Raw genomic sequence first — 21,806 nt, 5'->3', positions numbered from 1 at the left:
GCACTTGAGGACAGAGGCCTGTGTGTGAAGTGTGCATCGGATGCCTGTCTGCCTGGGGCCCACCTGGCCTAGCCCTTGGAAGCTTCCAGGAATGCCAGGCCATAGCCTTCCTGAGCTTCTACAGCATCACAAGCAATCAGCTTCTCTGGACCTTTCACATTTTTGTTAAGAAAACATTCTACCCACACTTTTAAAATAGTTGCGTGCTAGGGTGCCTGGGTGGCTCAGTCAGTTAAGTGTCTGACTTCGGCTCAAATCATGATCTCAGAGTTCACGGGTTCGAGCCCCACATTGGGCTCTGTGCTGACAGCTCAGAGCCTGGAGCCTGCTTCGGGTTCTGTGTCTCCCTCTCTCTCTGCCCCTCCCCCGCTCATACTCTGTCTCAAAAATAAACATTAAAAAAAAAGTAAAAAAAAAAAAAAATTGGGTGCCTTTGTAAAAATGTTTCCAAAATACACAGCCAACATTTCTCTTCTTAAAGAAAAAGCCTATTTCCATAATTACAGTAATCACATATAATATACAAGGGTTTATAACTTGGAAGAGCTATGAATGGGGAGATTTTTTTAAAATATTTTATTTTTATTTATTTATTAAAAATTTTTTTTTAAATGTTTGTTTAATTTTGAGAGAGAGAGACACAGTGCGAACCAAGGAGGGGCAGAGAGAGAGGGAAACACAAAATCTGAAGCAGGCTCCAGGCTCTGAGCTGTCAGCACAGAGCCCAACAGGGCTCGAACCCACGAACTGTGAGATCATGACCTGAGCCGAAGTCGGACGCTTAACTGACTGAGCCACCCAGGTGCCCCCAAAAATAATTTATTAAGTAATCTCTATACCTAATGTGGGGTTCGAACTAACAACCTCAAGATCACATGCTCTACCAACTGAGCTAGCCAGGGACCTGTTTTTTTGTTTTTGTTTTTTTTTTAACTCAAGAAAGAAATTTCAGTGGAAGGACAAACTTGTGCCTGGCAACTCTTGACAGACAAGGGCTGGAGGACAGATAGCTGGCTTGGGTATGAAGGACCAAAGGTGCAGGCAGAAGAAAAGAGTGGCTGGTACACAATGTATAGGCTTCACATGTCTCGATTAAGATCTTGGAGGAATAGAGATTTGACAAATACAGAAAAGAGCTCTAAACTCCAAAATGGGCCGAGGAAAGACAGACCATGACACATGGTGAGTGATGGTGCAAACTTACTAATTCACAAAGTCAGCGGAAGAGCTACTTGGCTCTTGCTAAGCTACAAAAATTGATGAGTGGTGGCAATGTTGTTGTGAAGCCCACTCACCTATGCTGACAATGCTAAGGACGCCAGGCTGGACATGTGTATTGACAACCAATTTTCTTAATTTACAAAAATTTTTAATTTTCAAATGCCCATTCCAAAGTGACATCAGAGAATAATGCAGAAGGAAAGCACCCCTGCCCAGGGACAGTGGGGCATTATTGGTGGGTTTAAGCTCTCTCTTTCCTTGTATAAAGCAGATAGAGCCCAGCAGGGCTGTCACTGTTGCCCGAACCACAGGGCTTTACTGTGAGGAGAAGCCAGGGCAGGAAGGCCTGACTGCCAGGACCAGAAGTCTATTCCAGCTCAGACGGACACTCTCCCAGAAGGGCAGGGCTAGGGGCTGGCTTACTTACCATGTAGAAAGTGATGGATTAAAGCAGTATGCCTTCCCATCGGACAGGTTCATCACTGGGATTCCATGCTGTGTCAGCAAGATCTGTGACACTGTCATGTCACTTCCTAGGGAGACAGTACAAGAATGGGTTCTGGGTGTGTTCTGATCAGCAGGTGCCTGCATATGACCTAAGGAGAAACATAAACCACGGCTCCCATTGTCCCAGCAACACGTGCCTTCACACTGACTCAGCAACTAGGCAGCTGCTGCTCTTCTGTGCATGCTGGTCTCACTGCCACCCACTAGGCTATTTGTCACCTCTCAGAGACCCATTCAAATGTGCCCCGGGAGAGAATGCATCTTCTCCAACACTGAATGCCTCAGGCTGGGCCCAGAGCCTGGTTCATGTCAGGAACTGAAGCTGCCTAGCCCTGGCATCCCTCCCCACCCCCTCCCCACCCCCTGGGAACAAGGGGTGGTCCACTGCTGAGGTTACCTGCCAAGATGGAGTGTAGCGATTCTTCTTTCACCACAACTACCTGTCTGTGAACATCCCTAGGAGAGAGACAGGGAACAGCTTACTCTCCAGTTGGAGTAAATACATCGGAGTGTGCCTTGGTGGTCAGACCCCACTCTACGGTTCCTGGTATAGAGCTAGCCCTTGCTTCCCCAGGCAGGGGCTCTGTGCCACAAGTGGCTTCCACTCCCCATGTGTCACTACACTACCTCTGTACAAGTCTACAGCTGAGGGCTTAGGCAACAGAGCTGTGGGGTCTGCCACCAACACCATGCCAACTCTGGGAGAAGCGTGGCCAGGCTCTGGCAGCTGAGATCCCATTTCTGGACCCTGGCACAGGCAATCAGGCATATGATTTGTCATGAGGTTTGCTCCTTTAAGGATGGTGGCAGGGGTAGGCAGCCTGCCCCACTTCCTTGCACATCCTCCCTCCCCCAACACGGGATGGCTATCACAAGCAGTGTATGACTGCTTAGGGCCCCTCAGGCATTAAGACCCCCAGACCTACAGGGTCCGAGGACTGTTCTGCTGAGTGGCCTCCTTTGCTTCCTTCTTTGTCCCTGCAGTGAGAGGGGATCTGCACAGCCCTATCCTGCTTGGAGCCCATCCCACCCTGGGCCTGCCTCTCACCAGACAGATAATGTGGCTGCAGCCGTGAGTGCCATGACGTAGGAACCTGTGCAGTGCAAAGTGGAGATTGGGGACGGCAGGAGGATGGGAGGGAGGAGACGGCGACCACAGGCGGAGAACACTGACAGCATCCTCTTTTCACAGGCAACACATACCACGTCACTGAAAAGGTAGAGAAGGGACAGGTGTCATGATGACAGGGAGCTGTGGCAGAGGCAGCAGACTTGAAATGCAGAACGTTTCCTCTTTCTGTGCCCACCTATACTTGCTGTGACCTTCCTTTGAGCAGAAGCAGCAGAGGGAGAGGTGGAGCAAGGGCTTGCCACAAGGATCAGGGTAGCAGGGCTCATGGGAGCCTAGCCTAAATGAGACCTGATTAAAGAGAATGTGTTCTCTTTTCCTTCAGCGGCTGCTTGAGCTTTTCTGAGCTCAGACTAATGTTGATCCAGGGGGAGCCCACAGCAGTATCTACCACACAGGCCTCTTAGTCATTCATGGGTGCCTGGGATTGAGAAGCTCAGTCTACTCATCTTGGCAGAGAATGAAAAGGAGGTACAGAATGATGGTTCCTTCTAGGTGCAACATCATGCACCCGCTCAGAGCCCATGGGAACCGTGACCTAAGATGGAAGGCCGAGTACTTGTAGGCACTATGAAAGCATTTTACATGCAGTCTCATGATAACTAATTAAGGATCTAGTTAAAATGACTGTATCTAAGCCAATTATCTTTGTAAAATCCTTATAATAGTACCAAATACATGGTCCTGACGGCAGATCCTATAATTCAACAGACACCTGAGGAAAACACTGGTCCTCTTTTCAGATCAAGCACATGTAAAAACAGCTCCAGGGGATTGTGTCCTGGAAGCCCATGGGAAGACACTGGATGACTAACCACTGAATTAAGGTCTCCCCTCATACAGAATATGGACAGGGCTGGGCTGGGGACTCACAGGACAATCAGAAATCCACCCTGTTCTCCCTGGATGAAAATCTGGGGTCCAGAGAAGGAACCATTCCACGTCAGAGAGAGCCAGGCAGAGCTCAGCCTGGAACCTGACCAGATAAGGGAATCACAACATTTGGGTTGAAATCCTGCCTTGGGTGACCCTCTAAGACAGTTTCCCCACCTGTAACATGGTGATAATGATGCCGGCTTTATTAGGTCTTGTGGGGACTGAGATGACAGATACACGTCCTAAGCCCAGGGCAAGGCATGGTACAGGCCTCTGTGAGAGCTAGCACATAGGGCAATGCACCATGCCTCAGACAGTAACAGTGCCACACAGCATAGCACGTGGTACTTGATTGACATTAAAGGCTGGGCTGGGCGAAGACCCTCACCCTTACCAACTGCCAGCAGCAGTGAGGATCCGGCTGGTGAGCACCGTCTCCCACTCCTTCCCTTCCCGGTTACACTTCAAACGACTTAGCTTCACGCCCCCCACAGCAGTCACTTCATTCTCCACTTCAATGTACATGGAGGGATCAGAGCTCACCTGGATGGAAGAAAACAAACAAAATGTCTTTTCAGGTGATGGTGGGCCCACTGAGACTTGGGTCATGTGACAGATGAGATGTTCAGAGACCCCGCAGCAGGAAAAAGACAGAGAAATAGACAGAGCTGGCTAGCCAACAGGACGGTGGTGGCGTATGTAGTAATGGGGTGGGACAAGTAGGACGGAGGTCCAGATGTGTGGCCCCCAGAGAAGGGAGAGGGCTGGGAGCTGGTGGACAGATAGCCCATATGGAAAACCAAGGGAGAACAGCTGAACAGTCTGCACTCATATGGCCAAACAAGTGGGTGAGGTGGGGCAGAGGGCTGGATGCTGCTGGGAGACGGGTCCCTTCATAGATCCTCAGAAACCAAGAACAGCCCTAAGCAGCACTCAGTGGTAAAGCCCCTGGGTTACAGGGTGGGCAGCTAGAGTTTGGAAAAGGGTTTGTGTGCCCTGTCTCCGAGTACATCAACAACAAGAACAAACCACGTAGGTCCCTACCTTTAGGCCCAGAAAGCCTTGTGGTGGGAAGGGCTGACACCTCTGGTATCCCATGAGGACCAGCTTGGGTGGGGCAGTGTATGCTCAGTAGAAAGTGACCTGTATGTGGGGCCCTAGAAGGTTTCCCAAGGATGTGCATCTGAGCTGAGGAACAAGAGGCATAAACCTATGGCACGTCCAAGGTCAGGTGCTAGACTGAGTGAATGGAAGAGCTCTGGGTATAAAGGATTCTTTGCTCTAGAGCTGTGCTTTGAACAAGCACATGGTCATAAGCTTCTACTCCAAGAGCTCAAACAGCTCTGATGATGACTCTGCTGGGTCCTGGGAAGAGGACAGGGCCAGTGAGCTGGTTGGGAGACAGGCCATTATGATGCAGTCCAACTATATCAAGTCTGAGGCTACCAAAGGCTGAATGTGAAGCTGAAGGAGGCTACCAAAAGGAACAACTGAGACAAGTCTTGAAGGAGCTGGCCATCCAGAAGATGGCAGCAGGACTGGAAGAGCGAAGCACAGAGAAGAGAAATGTGCATGTGCGTGGGCGGGCAGCAAGGGGGCCCTTGGGGAAGAGGCTAGTAATGGGCCCTGATCAGCTACAACTTCCCCCAGAAAGAGATGGAGAGCCCCTGGAACGCAGCCCTAAGTCAGTGACAATTGAGGGTTTACACAGGGGGAGAGTGGAGAGAATGTGCACGCTTGTTGGGGGAGACAGGAAACCTACTCACCTGGAGGGTAAATGCTCTCTGGGGGCCTGGCATGGGCAGCTTCAGTGCAGGTGCTGGTACAGACAAACACACGGTGTCCTTCTCTGCGGTCAGGGCAGCTGGGGACTGGAAGAGCAGAAATGTCCCTGAGCCCCACCCCAGCACTGTAGGGCAATGTCAGGTAAAGGTGAGTCACCCACAGGTGACACCAGGCTGGTTCCCCAGGCATTTCCACCCACTCTGTGAGGGTGAAAGCGCAGATGAATGCTCTAAAGACTCTCACTTTCCAGATGAATAGCTGACCTCAGGGCACTGCTCAAGGACTTGGAGTGGGTTGAGCGCCAGGTGTGGGGCAGCATGGCCTCCATACTACCTCTGGGGGTACGCATGTCTTGCCAACTATTCCCAACTGATAAGGCACACTGTGGCATGCACAGCCTCTCTTATCCCACTTGGGCACATGGGGACTCCAGCACTGAGGTTATGAGGTAGGCTGGGGGAGGCAGCATGAGCCCGATGGCCTCACCTGGACAGACAGAGACACAGGCATGAGCCGAGACTCCTTCCGAGGTCGCCCTTTCTTCTTCTTCTCCACTGTTTCCACCTCAAGCTCCAGTTTTCGCTTGGACAGCGAGGAGGGCTTGGCCACAGGGACTTTTTCGTCGCTGTCACTGCTGCTCTCCAGGAGGTCCCGGGGCCTCAGGTCTTTCACAAGGTTCTGCTCTTTCAACCTGCGCAAACATAGACATCCATGGCTTTCTCCATGTGTCTATTACATTTATAATGATGAATAAAATCCATACTCATCGCCAAAAGTTAATAAATAAAAATTGTAAGAAAGGACTTCTGGTTTCTGCTCCAACATGCAAAGGGGTTGGAAGTTGTCTCTCTCATCTTCAAAGTAAAAGGAAAGCTGAAAAACTGAAAATCAACAACTCTTCTTAGATTCATCAGAGAAGTAAGGTCACAAGGCAAACTGCCACCCTGAAAACTGGAGACACCAGGTGAAGACATAAAGCTATAGCTCACCCGCAGCCAAAGCCCCTGGAGCCCTAACTGGTAGGAAGACTTAAAATAACTGGTACACTGCTAGAGGTTCAGTGTGGGCTGGCTTGTGAGTTAAAACTCTTGGGGGGTCCAGTGGCAGGAGGGTACCCACACTTATGTTAACTTTACTTCCAGGAGCTCCAACAGGCTCTCATGGGTGAAGATCAGCGATGGAAAAATCCCCTGTATGCTTTGGGCTGGCAGAGGGGGAAGAAAACCAGTTGAAACACACCCAGAGTTCCTTTCTCCTTAACAAAAGCCTGCCTTTAAGAGGAACTACTTTACTAGAGTCCTATATAACTTGTGGGCAGGGCAATTAACCAACTACAGAGTAGCCTTACACACACACACACACACACACACACACACACACAGGCTAAGGAACTCATCTGAAGGTCATAGCCCAGGGTCTCTGGTCCAAAAAACAAAAGATTTAATCACAAGATAAGAGAATGTGTCTCCTCCCCCAAATCTCACCACCAATTAGACAGGGCTCAGGTATAATAAGGGTAGAATAACTAGTTTGAAGCTAGCAGAGGTTAGTTCATGAATTTAAGGAAAGGAGCTAGTTTCATAACTAAAAAGGCAAGGCAAAGCTTCAAGTGCTAATGTAGAATCTGCAGATAGTTATCCAGAAGATCTAGCTAAGATAATTAGCAAAGGTGCATCAAACAACAGATTTTCAATATACAGGAAACAGCCTTGTATTGAAAGTAGATGCTATCTAGGACTTTTACACTTTTTTAAAGCTTATTTATTTTGAGAGAGGGAGAGAGAGAGCACCCCAAGAAGGCTCCACACTATCAGCACACAGCTGGACATGGGACTTGAACTCACAAACTGTGAGATAACAATCTGAGCTGAAATCAAGAGTCGGATGCTTAACTGACCGAGCCACCCAACCACCTCTAGGACTTAAAAAAAAATTTTTTTTTATTTATCTTGAGAGAGAGAGAGAGAGAGAGAGAGAGAGTGAGACAGAGATAGAGATAGAGAGAGAGAGAGAGAGAGAGAGACACTCCCAAGCTGACTCTGTGCTTTCAGCCTGATGCAGGGCTCAATTCTCCCACAAACCATGAGATCATGACCTGAGCCAAAATCAAGAGCCAGACATCCAACCCACTGAGCCACTCAGGCATCCCTATCTAGGACTTCCATAGCTAGACAGGAGAAGCCAATGCCTGGCTTCAAAGGACAGGCTGACTCTATTGTTAGGGGCCAATGCAGCTGGTGACTTTAAGTAGAAGTCAATCTTCACTTACCATTCCAAAAATCCTAGGGCCTTAAGAATTATGCTACATCTACTCTGCCTATATCCTATAAACAGAACAAAGTCTAGAGAGAGCGTATCTGTTTACAACATGGCTTACTACATATTTTAAGCTTACTGTTGTGACCTACTGCTCAGATAGAAAGATTCCTTTAAAAATATTACTGGTTCACTGACAATACACCTAGTCACCCAGGAACTCTGATAGAGATATATGAAATTAATGTTGTTTTCATGCTTGCTAGCCCATCTGTTCTGCAGGCCATAGATCAAAAGGTAGTTTTGACTTTCAAGTCTTAATTATTAAGGAAATACATTTTCTAAGGCTATAGCTGCCATAGACAGTGATTCCTGTGATGGATATGGACAAGGTAAATGGAAAACCTTCATCATCTAGATGCCATTAAGAACATTCAAGATTCATGGGAAGAGGTTAAAATAGCAACATAAACAGGAGTTTGGAATAAGTAAATTCCAACTCTCATGGATAACTTTCAGGGGTTCAAGACTTTATTGGAAGAAGTAACTGCAGATGTGGTTGAAATGGCAAGAGATCTAGAAGGAGAAGTGGAGCCTGAAGATGTGACTGAGTTGCTACTATCTCAGGATCAAGCCTGAATGGATGAGCAGTTACTTCTCATGGTTTAGCAGAGAAAGTGATTTTTTTTATGTTTATTTATTTTTGAGAGAGACAAAGAGAGCCCAAGTGGGGGAAGGACAGATAGAAGGGGAGAGAGGATCTGAAGCGAGTTCTGTGCTGACAGCAGCAAGCCTGATGTGGGGCTCAAACTCATGAGGCACGAAATCATGACCTGGGCCGATGTCAGATGCTCAACTGACTGAGCCACCCAGGCACCCTGAGAAAGTGGTTTCTTGAGATGGAATCTAGAACTGAAGATGCTGCGAAGACTGTTGAAATGACAACAAAGGATTTAGAATATGACATAAACTCAGTTGATCAAACAGTAGCAGGCTTTGAGAAGATGGACTCCAATTTTGAAAGAAGTTCTGCTGCGTGTAAAATGCTATCAAATAGCATCATATGCTAGAGAGATTGTTCATAAGAGGAAGAGTCAATCGATGTAGCAAATTTCATTGTCTTATTTAAAGAAATTTCCACAGCCACCTCAGCCTTCAGCAATCACCACCCTGATCAGTCAGTAGCCATTAACACTGAGGCAGACCCTCCCCCAGCAAAAAGATTATGACTTGCTGAAAGCAGAGATGATGGTTAGCATTTTTTAGCAATGAAGTATTTTTTCCCTTAAGGTATGTACATTGCTTTCTTAGATATAATGCTATTATTGAACACTTACTAGACTACCATAGAGTATAAGCAACTTTTACATGTACTAGGAAACCAAAATATTCATTTAGCTTGCTTCACTACAATATTTGCTTTATTGTGGTGGTCTGGAACCTGCAACATCTCCAACATATACCCGTATGCCATTCTAACTCTACTTAAAATAAAACTGGAGTAGTTATATTAATTTCAGACAAAGTAGACACCAGACTAAGGAAAATTATTAAGGATAAAGAGGAGCATTACATAATGATAAAAGGGTCCTAACTGTATACATGCCTAACAAGAGAGTGTCAAAATACATGTGGCAAAAACTGATAGAACTGCAAGGAGAAGTAGACAAATCCACAATTACAAGTGGAGATTTCACTCTACCTCTATCAGTAATTGAAAGATCCAGGAGACAGAAAATCAATAAGGAAATAATTAAATGAAAAGTACTATCATTTGAATTCAGCTGATATTTATAAAATACTTCATTCAACAATAATATACACATTCTTCTCCAGATCACAAAGAATATTCAGTAAGGTAGACCACATTCTGGTTCATAAAACATACTTAAAAAATACATACATTTTTTTAAACATGTATTTATTTTTGAGAGACAGAGAGAGAGCGTGAGCAGAGGAGGGGCAGAGAGAGAGGGAGACACAGAATCTGAAGCAGGCTCCAGGCTCTGAGCTGCCAGCACACAGCCTGATGGGGGGCTTGAACTCACAAACTGTGAGATCATGACCTGAGCCGAAGTCAGTTGCTCAACTGACTAAGCCACCCAAGGGTCTCAACAAATTTAAAAGAATAAAAATCATACAAAGTATGCTTCAAGTCCACAACAGAATTAACCTAGACAATAATAACAGAAAGATACCAGAAAATCCCAAGAGATTAAACCACAGACTTCTAAACAATATATGGGTCAAAGTCTCAAGAGAAATGTAAAAACATTTAATTAAATGAAAAAGTGCAATTTATCAAAATTTGTGGAACACAGTCAAAGCAGTGCTTAGAAGGAAATTTGTAGCAGAGAATGCATATTTTAGAAAAGAAGAAAGACCTGATATAAAAAATCTAAACTTTACCTTTAGGAACTAAAAAAAGACAAACAAGCAGAAGCAAATAAATAATAAGTAGCAATATAATAATATATTAAGGCAATAATAAGCAAGATAATATAAAGCAAATAGAAAAAATAAATAATAAAAACTAGAAGAGAAACCCATGAAATTAAAGACAGGAAAACAACAGAGGAAAATCAATGAAATAAATAACTGATTCTTTGAAAAGAGCAATAAAATTAATAAACTTGTAGCTAGGCTAAGAAAAAAAGGGAAAAGACACAAATCACTAATGTCAGAAATGCAAAGGGGCCTTCACTACTGATCCCCTGGACAATAAAAGGAACATAAAGGAATATTATGAATAAACCCACAGATTGGATAACTTGGATGAAATGGGCCAGTTTCTTGAAAAAAAAAATCCACTAAAACTCACACAAGGAAAAAGAACTAATCTGAATAGGCCTATTAAAGAAATTGAATCAACAATTAATAACTTTCCAAGAAAAAAAAGTACCAGGTCCACACAGTCTTATTGGTGAATTCTACCAAATATTTAAGGAAAAAATTATACCAATTCTCTACAATATATTCTAGAAAAGAGAAGAAGGGGAGGTATATCCTAACACTCATGAGGCAAATATTACCCAAATAAAAAATCAGATACTGATATTACAAGAAAAAAAAAACAACACTATAGGCCAGTATCGCTCATGAACATAGATGTAAAAATCTTCAACAAAATATTGGCATATTGAATCCAACAATGTATAAGAATTACATACAATGACCAAATGGAATTTACTGCAGAAATGCATACTAGCTTAACATTCAAAGTGATTAATGTAGCATTGGTGGTATAGTGGTGAGCATAGCTGCCTTCCAAAGTGATTAATGTAATCCATCACGCCCAACAAAGCTGAAGAAAAATCTTATGATCATATCAATAGATGCAGAAAAGGCATTTGACAAAACCCAACATCCAGTCATGACAAAAAAAAACTCGTAGGGGCGCCTGGGTGGCTCAGTGTTGACAGCTCAGAGCCTGGAGCCTACTTTGGATTCTGTGTCTCTGTCTCTCTCTGTCTCTCCCCAACTCGTGCTCTCTCTTTCTCTCTCAAAAATAAACATTAAAACAAACAAACAAACAAACAAACAAAACCCCCCCCCCCCCCAAAACCAAACCCAACCAAATTCTTAGCAAACCAGGATTAGAGAACTTCCTCAATCTGATAAAGAATATCCACAAAAAAACTTACAGCTAACATCATACTTGATGGTGAGACACTAGATGCCTTCTCACAAGGCAGTAAGGATGTCCCCTCTCATTAGTTCTAATATTGTAGTAAAAGTCCTAGCTAATGCAGTAAGGTAAGACAGAGAAATAAAAGGCATACAGATTGGGAAGGAGAAATAAAGCTGTCTTTATTTGCAGATGACATAATTGTCTTTGTAGAAAATCTCCAAGAATCAAAAACAACAAAAACAGAATAAGCAATTATAGCAAGGCTTCAGGATACAAAGTTAACATACAAAAGTCCATGGCAGTAATGAACAACTGGTATTTGAAATTGTAATTACAATACTATTTACATTAGCATCAAAAATGAAGTAATTAGATATAAATCTAACAAAATATATCTAAATTCTAAATGAGGAAAACTATAAAACTGATGAAAGAAATCAAAGAACTAAAAAATGGAGATATTCTATGTTCATGGATAAGGGACTCAATATTGTTAAGATGTCAATTTTTCATAATTTGATCTAGAGATTAAATGGAATCCTAATAAAAATCCCAGGAAATTATTTTGTATGTATTGACAAACTGGTTCTAAAGTTTATATGGAAAGGCAAAAGACCTAGAAATAGATCCATACAAATATAGTCAACTCATCTTTGATTAAGGAAAAGGCATAGAAAAGATAGTCTTTTCAACAAATAATGCTGGAACAACTGGACAATCACATGCAAAAACTGAATCTAGACACATACCTTACATCTTCCACAAACATTAATTCAAAATGGATCATAGATCTATGTGGAAAATGCAAAACTATAAAATGAGAACTTAGAAAAAAACACAGTAGGAAGTCTAGATGAGCTTGGTTTTACATTACAAAGAGCTCACCAGGGTAAGTGTAGTTACCATCTGTCACCACACAAATTACTACAATACTATTGACTACAGTGGCAATGAGTTTTTGATATGATACTGAAAGCATGATCCATGACAAAAAATTTGGTTAGGTTGGACTTCTTTAACATTAGAAAATTACGCTCTGAGAAAGACATTGTTAAAAGAATGAAAGGATAAGCCATAGACTGGGAAAAAATATTTACAAATCACATTATCTGAGTAAGGACTTGTATCCAAAATATACAAAGAATTTGTAGAACAGTAAGAAAACAAGCAACCCAATCTAAAAAATAAACAAAAGATCTAAAGGGGCACCTCACCAAAGAAGATCCAGATGGCTAATAAGCATATGAAAAGATGGTCAACATTAGAAGTGAAAATCAGGGAATTGAAAATTAAAAAAATAAGAGATCACTCAATGATTATTAAAATGGTTAAAATCTAAAAAACTAATAACAAATGCTGAGCAAGGATGTGATCAAAAGAACTCAATCACTGTTGGTGGGAATGCAGTCATTGTGAAATATAGCCTGGGAGTTTCTTTAAAGCTAAACCTAGTTAGTCTTATGGCATGGCCCAGCAATGGCACTCCTAGGTATTTGCCCGAGTTGAAAACATTTATTCACACAAAAACCTCCACATGAATGTTCATGGCAGCCTTATATATTGTTTATACATAACTCCCCGAAATGGAAACTACCAAGATGTCCTTCAATGGGGGAATGGATAAACTGTGATATATACAAACTGTGGTACATCCATACAATGGAATATTATTTGGTAAAAAAAAGAAATGAGCTATCAAACCATGAAAATGCATGTAAGAACGTTAAATAGATAATGCTAAGTGAAAGATGCCCATTAGAAAAGGCTACATACAGTATGATTCCAATTATATGACGTTCTAGAAAAGGCAAAACTATGGAGACAGTAAAAAGGCCAGTGATTGTCAGATGTTCAGGGAGGAGGAAGGGATCAATGAATAGCTACAGTACAAGGGATATTTAGGGAGAGGAAATTAGTGTGCATGATTATAATGCTGGATACATGACATTATGCATTTGTCAAAACACATACAACTATACAACACAAAGAGTGAACTCTAAACAATGGACACTACTTCACAAAAAATTGTTAAAAAGCTTTAAAGTATAGGACTAAGTACCCAGTGGAGTGTGATAATGGAATGTGATTATGTAGAACAGCATCCTTGCTTAGGAAGTGCCTCTCACAGGAAGAAGTGTCATGTGTTTATCATATGTGTTGTAGAGTAAAAGTAAAATCAAAACTGACAAACATGACAAAACCTGGTGAATCTAGGTGAAGGGTACAAAGATGTTCAATGGACTATTTTTCCATGTTGCTCAAGGTTTTAAAGTTTCAAAACAAAAGCCTATGAAAAAAAAGCCACTTCCAAGTCCTAGGTGCTGCTGACACAGAAAGTGTCTCATGCATTTTCTTGCACTTCTCCATTTTAATCTGTGTATATGTATGTGTGTAATGTGTTTATTTTTGGTTAATAGCTTTACTGAGATGTAACCCACATACCACACAATTGATGAACTTAAAATATACCATTCAACAGTTCTTGGTGTCTTCACAAAGTTGTGCAACAGTCGCAATAGCAATTTCAGAGTATTTTCATCATCTCAAAAATAAACTCTGTATCTGTTACCACCCCCCAATTCTCCCATTCTAGTCCATTTTCTGTTTTCATAGATCTCCCCTGATGGGATGATCTAATCTATTTCCATTTCCAGAGATGTCCCCATTCTGGACACTTCCTATAAATGGAATCACAGAATATGTGACATCCAGCATTGGTTTCTTTCACTTCACATGTTTTCAAGGTTCATCCATGCTGTAGAATGTATTGGTACTTGACTCCTTTTTTATGACTGAATAGTACTTCATTATATGGATAACCACACCTTGCTTCCGTTAACGAACATTTGGTTGGTTTAAAGTTTTTGGCTACTGTGTATAATGCTGATAGGAACATTCATAAAGACATTCAATAAACGTTATTTGCATAGGCATGTTTTCATTTTTCTTGGATATTTACTGAAGACTGAAATTCTTGTGTCGGGGCCCCTGGGTGGCTTGGTTGGTTAAACATCCGACTTCGGCTCAGCTCACGATCTCATGGTTCATGAGTACGAGTCCCGCATCAGGCTCTGTGCTGACAGCTAGGAGCCTGGAGCTTGCTTCAGATCCTGTCTCCTGCTCTCTCTGTCCCTCTTCCACTCATGCTCTCTCTCTCTCTCAAAACATTTAAAAAAAGTTCCTTTGTCAAATGGCTATTTGAACATTCATATTAACGCTCAAATAAATGTTATTTACGTAGGCAGGTTTTCATTTTTCTTGGGTATTTACTGAGGACCGTCAAATGTTATGCCTATGTTTAATTTTTTAAGGAACTGCCAGACTGTTTTCCAAAGTGTCTACCATTCTATATACCCGACAGCAGTGTACGAAAGTCCCAATTTCTTCACATTGATGCCAATACTTATTATCTATCTTTTGATTTCCTAGTAGTGTGGAGTGGAATCTTGTGGTTCTACTTGTATTTCCCCAATGGCTAATAATGTTGAGTATTTTTTCACTTGCTTAATGGGTATTTGTATATCATATTTAAAAACAGCTATTTAAATCCTTGGCCCATTTAAAAATTGTGTCATTAATCTATTACTGAGTTGCATGAGTTGTAAGAATACTTGTATTCTAGAAATAAGTCCTTTATTAGAAATATGATTAGCAAATATTTTTCCCAGTTCTAGTTTTTCCCCCACCATCTTGATAGTGTCCTTTGAAGCACAAGTGGTAAATTTTAATGAAATACAATTTACCTATTTCTTCTTTGCTTGTGATTTTGCTTTCATCTCCAAAAGTCCATTAGCAAATCCAAAGTCACAAGAGTTCTGTAGTTTGGCTATTACATTTATTTCTTTCATCTATTTTGAGTTAATTTTTGTATGCAGTGTGAAGTAAGGACCCAACTTTATTTTTTTGCATGTGGATATCCTGCTGTCCCAGTAACATTTGTTGATAAGACTGTTCTTTCAGGAGCACCTGGGTGCCTCAGTTGGTTACGCATCTGACTCTTAAATTGGGCTCGGGTCCTAATCTCACAATTTGTGAATTTGAGCCCCACATCAGGCTCTGCACTGATAGTGCAGAGCCTGCTTGGGATTCTCTCTCTCCCCTTCTCTCCCCCACTTTTTCTCAAAATAAACAAACTTAAAAAAAAAAAAAGACTCCTCTTTCTCCATCCATTGAATGGTCTTGGTGCCCTTGTTAAAAATCAACTGATCACAGAAATGTGAGTTATTTCCAGGATCTCAGTTCTATTCTTTTGACCTATAGGTTTGTCCTTGAGCTAGTACCACACTATCATGATTACTATTGCTCTGCATTAAGGTTTGAACTCAGGAAGTGTGAGTCCTCCAATTTTGCTTTTTTTCCCTCAGGACTGTTTGGGCTATTCTGGGGCCTTTGAGTTTCCACATGAACTTTGGGATCAGAGTGTTAATTTCTAAGCCAGCTAGAATTCTGAAAGGGATTGCACTGAATCTGTAGATCAATTTCGGTACTACTACCATGTTAACAATATTAAGACATCCAATGGAATGTCTTTCCATTTGTTTAGGTCTTTGGTACAACAATGAGTTGTATCATCCAAAATATAAGCGTTATACTGTATTTTTGTTAAATTTACTCATAAACATTTAATTCTTTTCTGTGCTATTGTAATTATTGTCTTAACTTCGTTTTTTGATTGTTCTTTACAAGTGTAGAGAAATACAACTGATTTTTATAGATTGATCCTGTACCTTCCAATCTTGAAGTCATTTAGCCTAGAAACTCTAGTACAATGTCTTGTTCCTGTTCATTTTCCTTAGGAAGAAAGCCTCCAGTCTTTTCCATTAAGTATGATGTTAGTTGTATGGGGTTTTCAAAGATGTCCTTTTATTATGGTGATGGAGTTAGTCTATTCCTAGCTTGCTCTTATTTGTTTAGGTCATGAATGGGTGCTAGATTTAATCATGTGGTATCTGTTTTTATTCTATTGACATAGTATACTGTATCAATTGATTTTTATATGTTGAGCCAAATACATATACACATACATGCATATATACATATATATACACATATATGTATATATGCATGTATGTGTATATATGGCTGTATTTTTGAGGATTTGTGTCCACAGTCGTAAGAAATATTGGTTTGTATTTTTCTTTTCTGTGATATCTTTGTCTGCTTTTGGTAACCTGATGATTGGCCTCCTAGCATAAGTTGGGAAATGTTCTCTCCTATTTTTTTAAAAAAGATTTTATTTTTAAGTAATCTCTATACTCAGTTTGGGCTCGAACCTACAATCCTAAGTCAAATGCTCCATTGACTGAGCCAGCCAGGTACCCCTCTCCTATTTTTTGAGAGAGTTTATGAAGAATTGGTATTAATTCTTTAATTGATTGGCAGAATAAAGAAATAAAGCCATTGGGGTCTAGGCTTTTCTTTGTGGGTTGTTGTTTACTAATTCAAACTCTTGTTATAGGTCTATTCAAATTGTCTATTTCTTCTTGTGTCAGCTTTGGTAGTTCATGTCTTTCTAGGAATTTTTCCATTTCATTTAAGTTATCTAATTTATTGGTATACAATTAAATATAATACCTTCTTATTTATTTATTTATTTATTTATTTATTTATTTATTTATTTATTTATTTTGCAACAGCCTTCATTTCTTTAAGTTTACCTATTTTGAGAGAGAGAGACAGACAGACTATCCCAAACAGGATCCACACTATCAGCAGGGAGCCTGATGCAGGGCCCAAACCCATGAAATGTGAGATCATGATCTGAGTGAAGTCAGATGCTTAATGACTGAGCCACCCAGGTGTTCCAACAGCCTTCTAATTGTCTTTATACTTTAATACAACTTCATATCCTGCTTTTTCCAAATAACACTCCATGTGAACTATTTTTCTATAGTACTTCAGTCTCCATAGATATTAATTAGGGGCTACAAAATCAATAGGTTATTTCCTCAATACTTCTTTTTTGAGGCAGTTGGGTAAATGTGCTCTATTATAATGTTGCAATAGATATCTTTGGACATGACAGAATACCTGGGTCAGACACCATCACTGAACACCTTTCCTCAAGGAGTTCATGGTGAATTATATTCCAACCTAGTCTGAGAGCCCTCATACCTGCTTGCATTCATTCTGCTAACCAGAAAGTGTGACCATAGGCCCTAGGACTGTTAGCCCTTCCTTTGGGCACTACCTTCTGCTGTTCTTCCTCCTGGTAACCCCAGGTCATAGAAAGGCAGACAGGCACACCAGTGTGTACAAATCCTAAACTTTTTCCATCTGTACCCATGTATCAAACTAGGAAAACCCAGAACCTCCTAACTCTGCTCCATGAAAGCCTTTGCTTTCCTGCTCCCCATTCTAATCCTCTACAGCAGGACAAAACATCCACTTCTGGGTGTAGCTTGATGTTCTAGAAACCTTAAATCAGTGTTTCCCAAAATCCTTTCAAAATTTTTTAGACTTTGTGTAATTATAGCTTTATAAAATACAATAAGAATGTCACAGCAATGTCAAACTGCCACACAAGTTTCTAAATTGATCACTTTCTGAGCTCAATACCAGTGCATGAACCTCACTTTGCTTAGCCTTATACTAGCTCAGGTGGTCCCACTCTCTATGGCTGAAACTTCTATGAGAGTCCTCAGTAGTCTCCCCACCTCCTGCCTCTGACACCCCATTCAGGGCTCCTGACCTCAGGGGCCTCCCAGCCTGTATGGGCCGCTACCACTGGTCACTCAGGATACCAGGTTATATAGATCTATAGCAGCTGTCCCCTAGATTAAGATACTTGCTGAAGAGCACAGTTGGCCAGAGTTGCCCCACTTACACATGGGCTCCATCATAGGTTCTACCTGCACACAGGCCGACTTGTACCCCTCTCTGTACCTTTGACTGATGAACAGACTTAAGGCAGGGTGAAGTAGAGGGCCCACAGGTTCAACTAGAACTGCCACCCTGAACCTGGGAGGATAGCATTAGGCCCCAAGACTCACCTAACACTGTTGGCAAAGAAGTGCCAGGCAGGTTGCAGTGACCAACTGCCAAGCCACCATGAAGTACAATAAAGGAGTAACAGCAGGAGCTGATATGTGCTGCTCACTATGAGACCAAGATCAAGGCATGGTTTTACAGGCACTCCATCCCTCTTCAATTTTCAAGTTATATTTCCTATAGGTAGTGCTCCTCGGAGAGCCACTCTGCTTAGGAGGAGATAGGCTGAGAAAGCTTGTGTGTCTTGCTTAAGATCACCCCACCAGAAAGTAGAGAGTAGGGACTTAACCTCACAGTATATAGCTCTGAGTGCTGCTCCTTACCATGCATGACACTGTGCTCCCAAGGAAGACCTCTGCTGATGGGTAATTGAAAGGGTTCCCCTTGGCTTTTACTGAGAATCAATACAAGAAACAGCCATATCAAGAAAGCTACATTTTCTGTAAAGCCTTTATTAAAGATAGTGTATTTTATTCTGTTTTCCTTATATAAGTATCCAACCATAACTCCTTAGGATTTAGCACCGAGCTCTTGGAGTCTCACCAGACATTCCCGTTGCCTTGGAGGCAGGAAACTCAGCCTTGAGTAAATGCTCACTCGCTGCCATTTTCAGGTGAGAAGCTGGGAATGACAAACTTGATGCTCCCTTACTCTCTTCTATAGTTTTTCCTGGAGCTGGAGGTATGGCTGAAAGGTCTTGTGAGACCTCAGGTACACAGCTGCTGAGGGACCAATCGTGGTGGCATCAGGGCCCAGATAATGCAGTCAAGACTTTGCTTTCTAGTAGCCTGTTTCAAGGGGTATTCTATATGCTTCCCCAATCAGGGTTTGTACTCTCTAAGAGATGGAAAAGAGTATGACAAAGATCATGGAAACCTGCAAGACAAATGTGGGGTGCCTTCCTCAATGAAAAGAAGAAATTCCTGTCTATGGTGCTCTTAGTTTCTCTAAGGCAGGGATTTAGTTTTACTTATTCTGTTCAGAACTCACTCTGCTTCCAAACTGAGGTTTCAACATTTGAGTTAAGCCTGTGAAATACCAGATACTCCCTCTTGACAAAACTGCTCCACAGCATGCCCTCTTTGGGGGAACTCTTGCTAGGGCACACTGTTCCTTCTGTCTGCCCTCCTATCTCTAGCCTCTCCTTCTTACATTCCACTTTCTCACTTCCATACCAGTCAGTTCCTAAGATGTAATGCTCTGTTCAGCTGGGTTTCATCTGCTGTTGGACATGCTTACCGTGGCTTTTCAATTGCAATGATTTTTATTTTTCTTTGCTAAAAGTAATTTCTGGCTTATTTCCAAGTCTATCTGGTCTTTTTTATGGTACATTATTTCTTTTGAGCCATAATTCACATACCACAAAATTCATCATTTTAAGATATAGATTCAGTAGTTGTTGTTGTTTTTTTTTTTTTTCCCTAACACCAGAGTAATTTCATAATACAGAAACTCTGTATCCACCAGTGACATCCTAACCTCCTCTCTCCTCAGCCCCTGGCAACTACTAATACTTTCTGTCTCTGTAGATTTGCCTATTCTGGACATTTCATAGCAATGGAATTGGACAATATGTGGTCCTTTGTGACTGACTCCTTTTATTTAGCATGTTTTCAAGGTCTGTCTGTGTGGCATAACATTTAAGTACTCTATTCATTTTTACTGCCAAATTATTATTTGTATTACTATGCAAATAGCTATTTGTATTATTGTACAGATATACCACATTTTGTTTATTCATCAGTTGATAGACATTTGAGTTGTTTCCACTTTGTGGCTATTGTGAGTAGCACTGATATGAACATTTGTGTACAAGATTTAAAATAAATATAGGTTTTCAGTTCTCTTAGGTATATATGTAGGTGTGGAATTGCTGGGTTACATGGGGACTCTATGTTTAACCATTTCAGAAACCATCAGATTGTGTTCCAAACCAGCTTTTATAATCCCACACAGCAGCATTTTATAATCCTACCAGCAATTCATGAGAGTTCTGATTTCTTCCCATCCTCACCAACACTTTTCATTATGTGACTTTTTGATTATTGTCATCCTGGTGGTTATGAAGTGGTATCTCATTGTGGTTTTGATTTGCATTTCCCTGATGACTAATGATGTTCAGAGTCTTTTTATGTGTTTATGGGTCATTTATGTATCTTTGGAGAAATTTCTATTCAAATCCTTTATTTTTAAATTGGGTTATTAGTCTTTTTATTGTTGAGTTATAAGTTCTTCATACATTTTGGATCCTAGATCTTTATCAGATGTGACTTACAAACATTTCCTCCCATTCTGTAGAGTGTCTTTTCACTACGCTGATTATGATCTTTGAATCACAAAAGTTTTAAATTTTGATGAAATCTAATCTATTTTTTCTTTAGTTGCTTGTGCTTTAAGTGTTATATCTAAGAAACAGTTGCCTAATCTAGTGTCATATAGATTTACATCTGTATTCTAAGAGTTTTAAAGTTTTAGCTCTTACATTTAGTTCTTTGACCCATTTTAAGTTAATTTTTGTATGTGGGATGTTTACTAACCTTTCCTCACATTTTGTTTTATCTTTCATGTCTTTAAGTATACTTACTTTATAGTCTTTACCTGGCAATTCTCTCTTCTATGATCAAATTTATAAAAAGGTCTAAACCTGCTCATTATGTCTCCTGACATTTGTATGTAATACACTGTTTCTTCATGTGTTTTGTTACTTTGGATTTTGAGTCCCTCTTTGGCAGTGCTTTGTCAGTGGGAATGCTGTACTTGCTGGGGTGAGGGAAATGGCAGTGGGGATTTGCACTGGTTTTTCCAAGGGCCTCTGGGTGTTAATTAGTCAAAAATCTCCTTTTGTGTTCATTTCTTTGCTTGATGGTTTCGAGATGACGTGGTTAGTGTTAAACATCCCCAATCCACAGGAGGGCAGGCCTGTGGCTATACAGTCTGTTTTCCTAACCCTAAGGACTGGCTGAGATATTTCAACTTCTTGGCCATGTTCTCATGCTGCCCTTCAGGCTTTTTCTGTCCTCTCTCTCACTAGAGGTATACTTTGTCAAGAAGTTTGACTTAATGTTAGTGTCTTAGTTCCAACCCACTACATGGCTCAGGCTCAAGGCCCTGTCTTGAATCTTTGTGGCCATTAAAACTCAAGGTTACCATGTAGGTAACCCCTCCCAGCCCAACACCCTGGTCATTTTGTTTACTCTTAGATTTTGGCTCCAGGGGATTTCCCTTACTTTATCATCAACTGGTTACATGTTTTAAGGATATGTATTGCAGTTCATCCACCATTTCAAAGTACTGAGCAGCAGGAAGGTTTTCAGATCCTGCATACTACTAGACAGAGAAACTGCTAGATAAAGAGATCGTGTGGAATACCTGTATACTAAAACAGGCATGATCACACTATAGAGTAGAATA

General features: G+C 41.3%; 1 protein-coding gene across 4 annotated transcripts in view; it reads right to left on the bottom strand.

Annotated features, from left to right (window-relative positions):
• LOC122204227 (protein HIRA) overlaps positions 1 to 21,806 on the bottom strand; it is a 91,346-nt gene that overhangs the window by 17,629 nt on the left and 51,911 nt on the right. For all 4 annotated transcript variants that reach the window (XM_042911628.1, XM_042911631.1, XM_042911629.1 and 1 more), the window contains 6 exons: positions 6,005 to 6,209; positions 5,500 to 5,604; positions 4,128 to 4,276; positions 2,777 to 2,938; positions 2,126 to 2,184; positions 1,649 to 1,754 (listed from right to left, as the gene is read on the bottom strand). In XM_042911628.1, the coding sequence (XP_042767562.1) occupies positions 1,649 to 1,754; positions 2,126 to 2,184; positions 2,777 to 2,938; positions 4,128 to 4,276; positions 5,500 to 5,604; positions 6,005 to 6,209 (786 nt within the window). The remainder of the gene's footprint in view (positions 1 to 1,648; positions 1,755 to 2,125; positions 2,185 to 2,776; positions 2,939 to 4,127; positions 4,277 to 5,499; positions 5,605 to 6,004; positions 6,210 to 21,806) is intronic.

This window comes from Panthera leo, chromosome D3 (genome assembly GCF_018350215.1).
Source record: "Panthera leo isolate Ple1 chromosome D3, P.leo_Ple1_pat1.1, whole genome shotgun sequence".
NCBI lineage: Eukaryota > Metazoa > Chordata > Mammalia > Carnivora > Felidae > Panthera > Panthera leo.
This window is presented reverse-complemented; position numbering and strand designations above follow the sequence as displayed.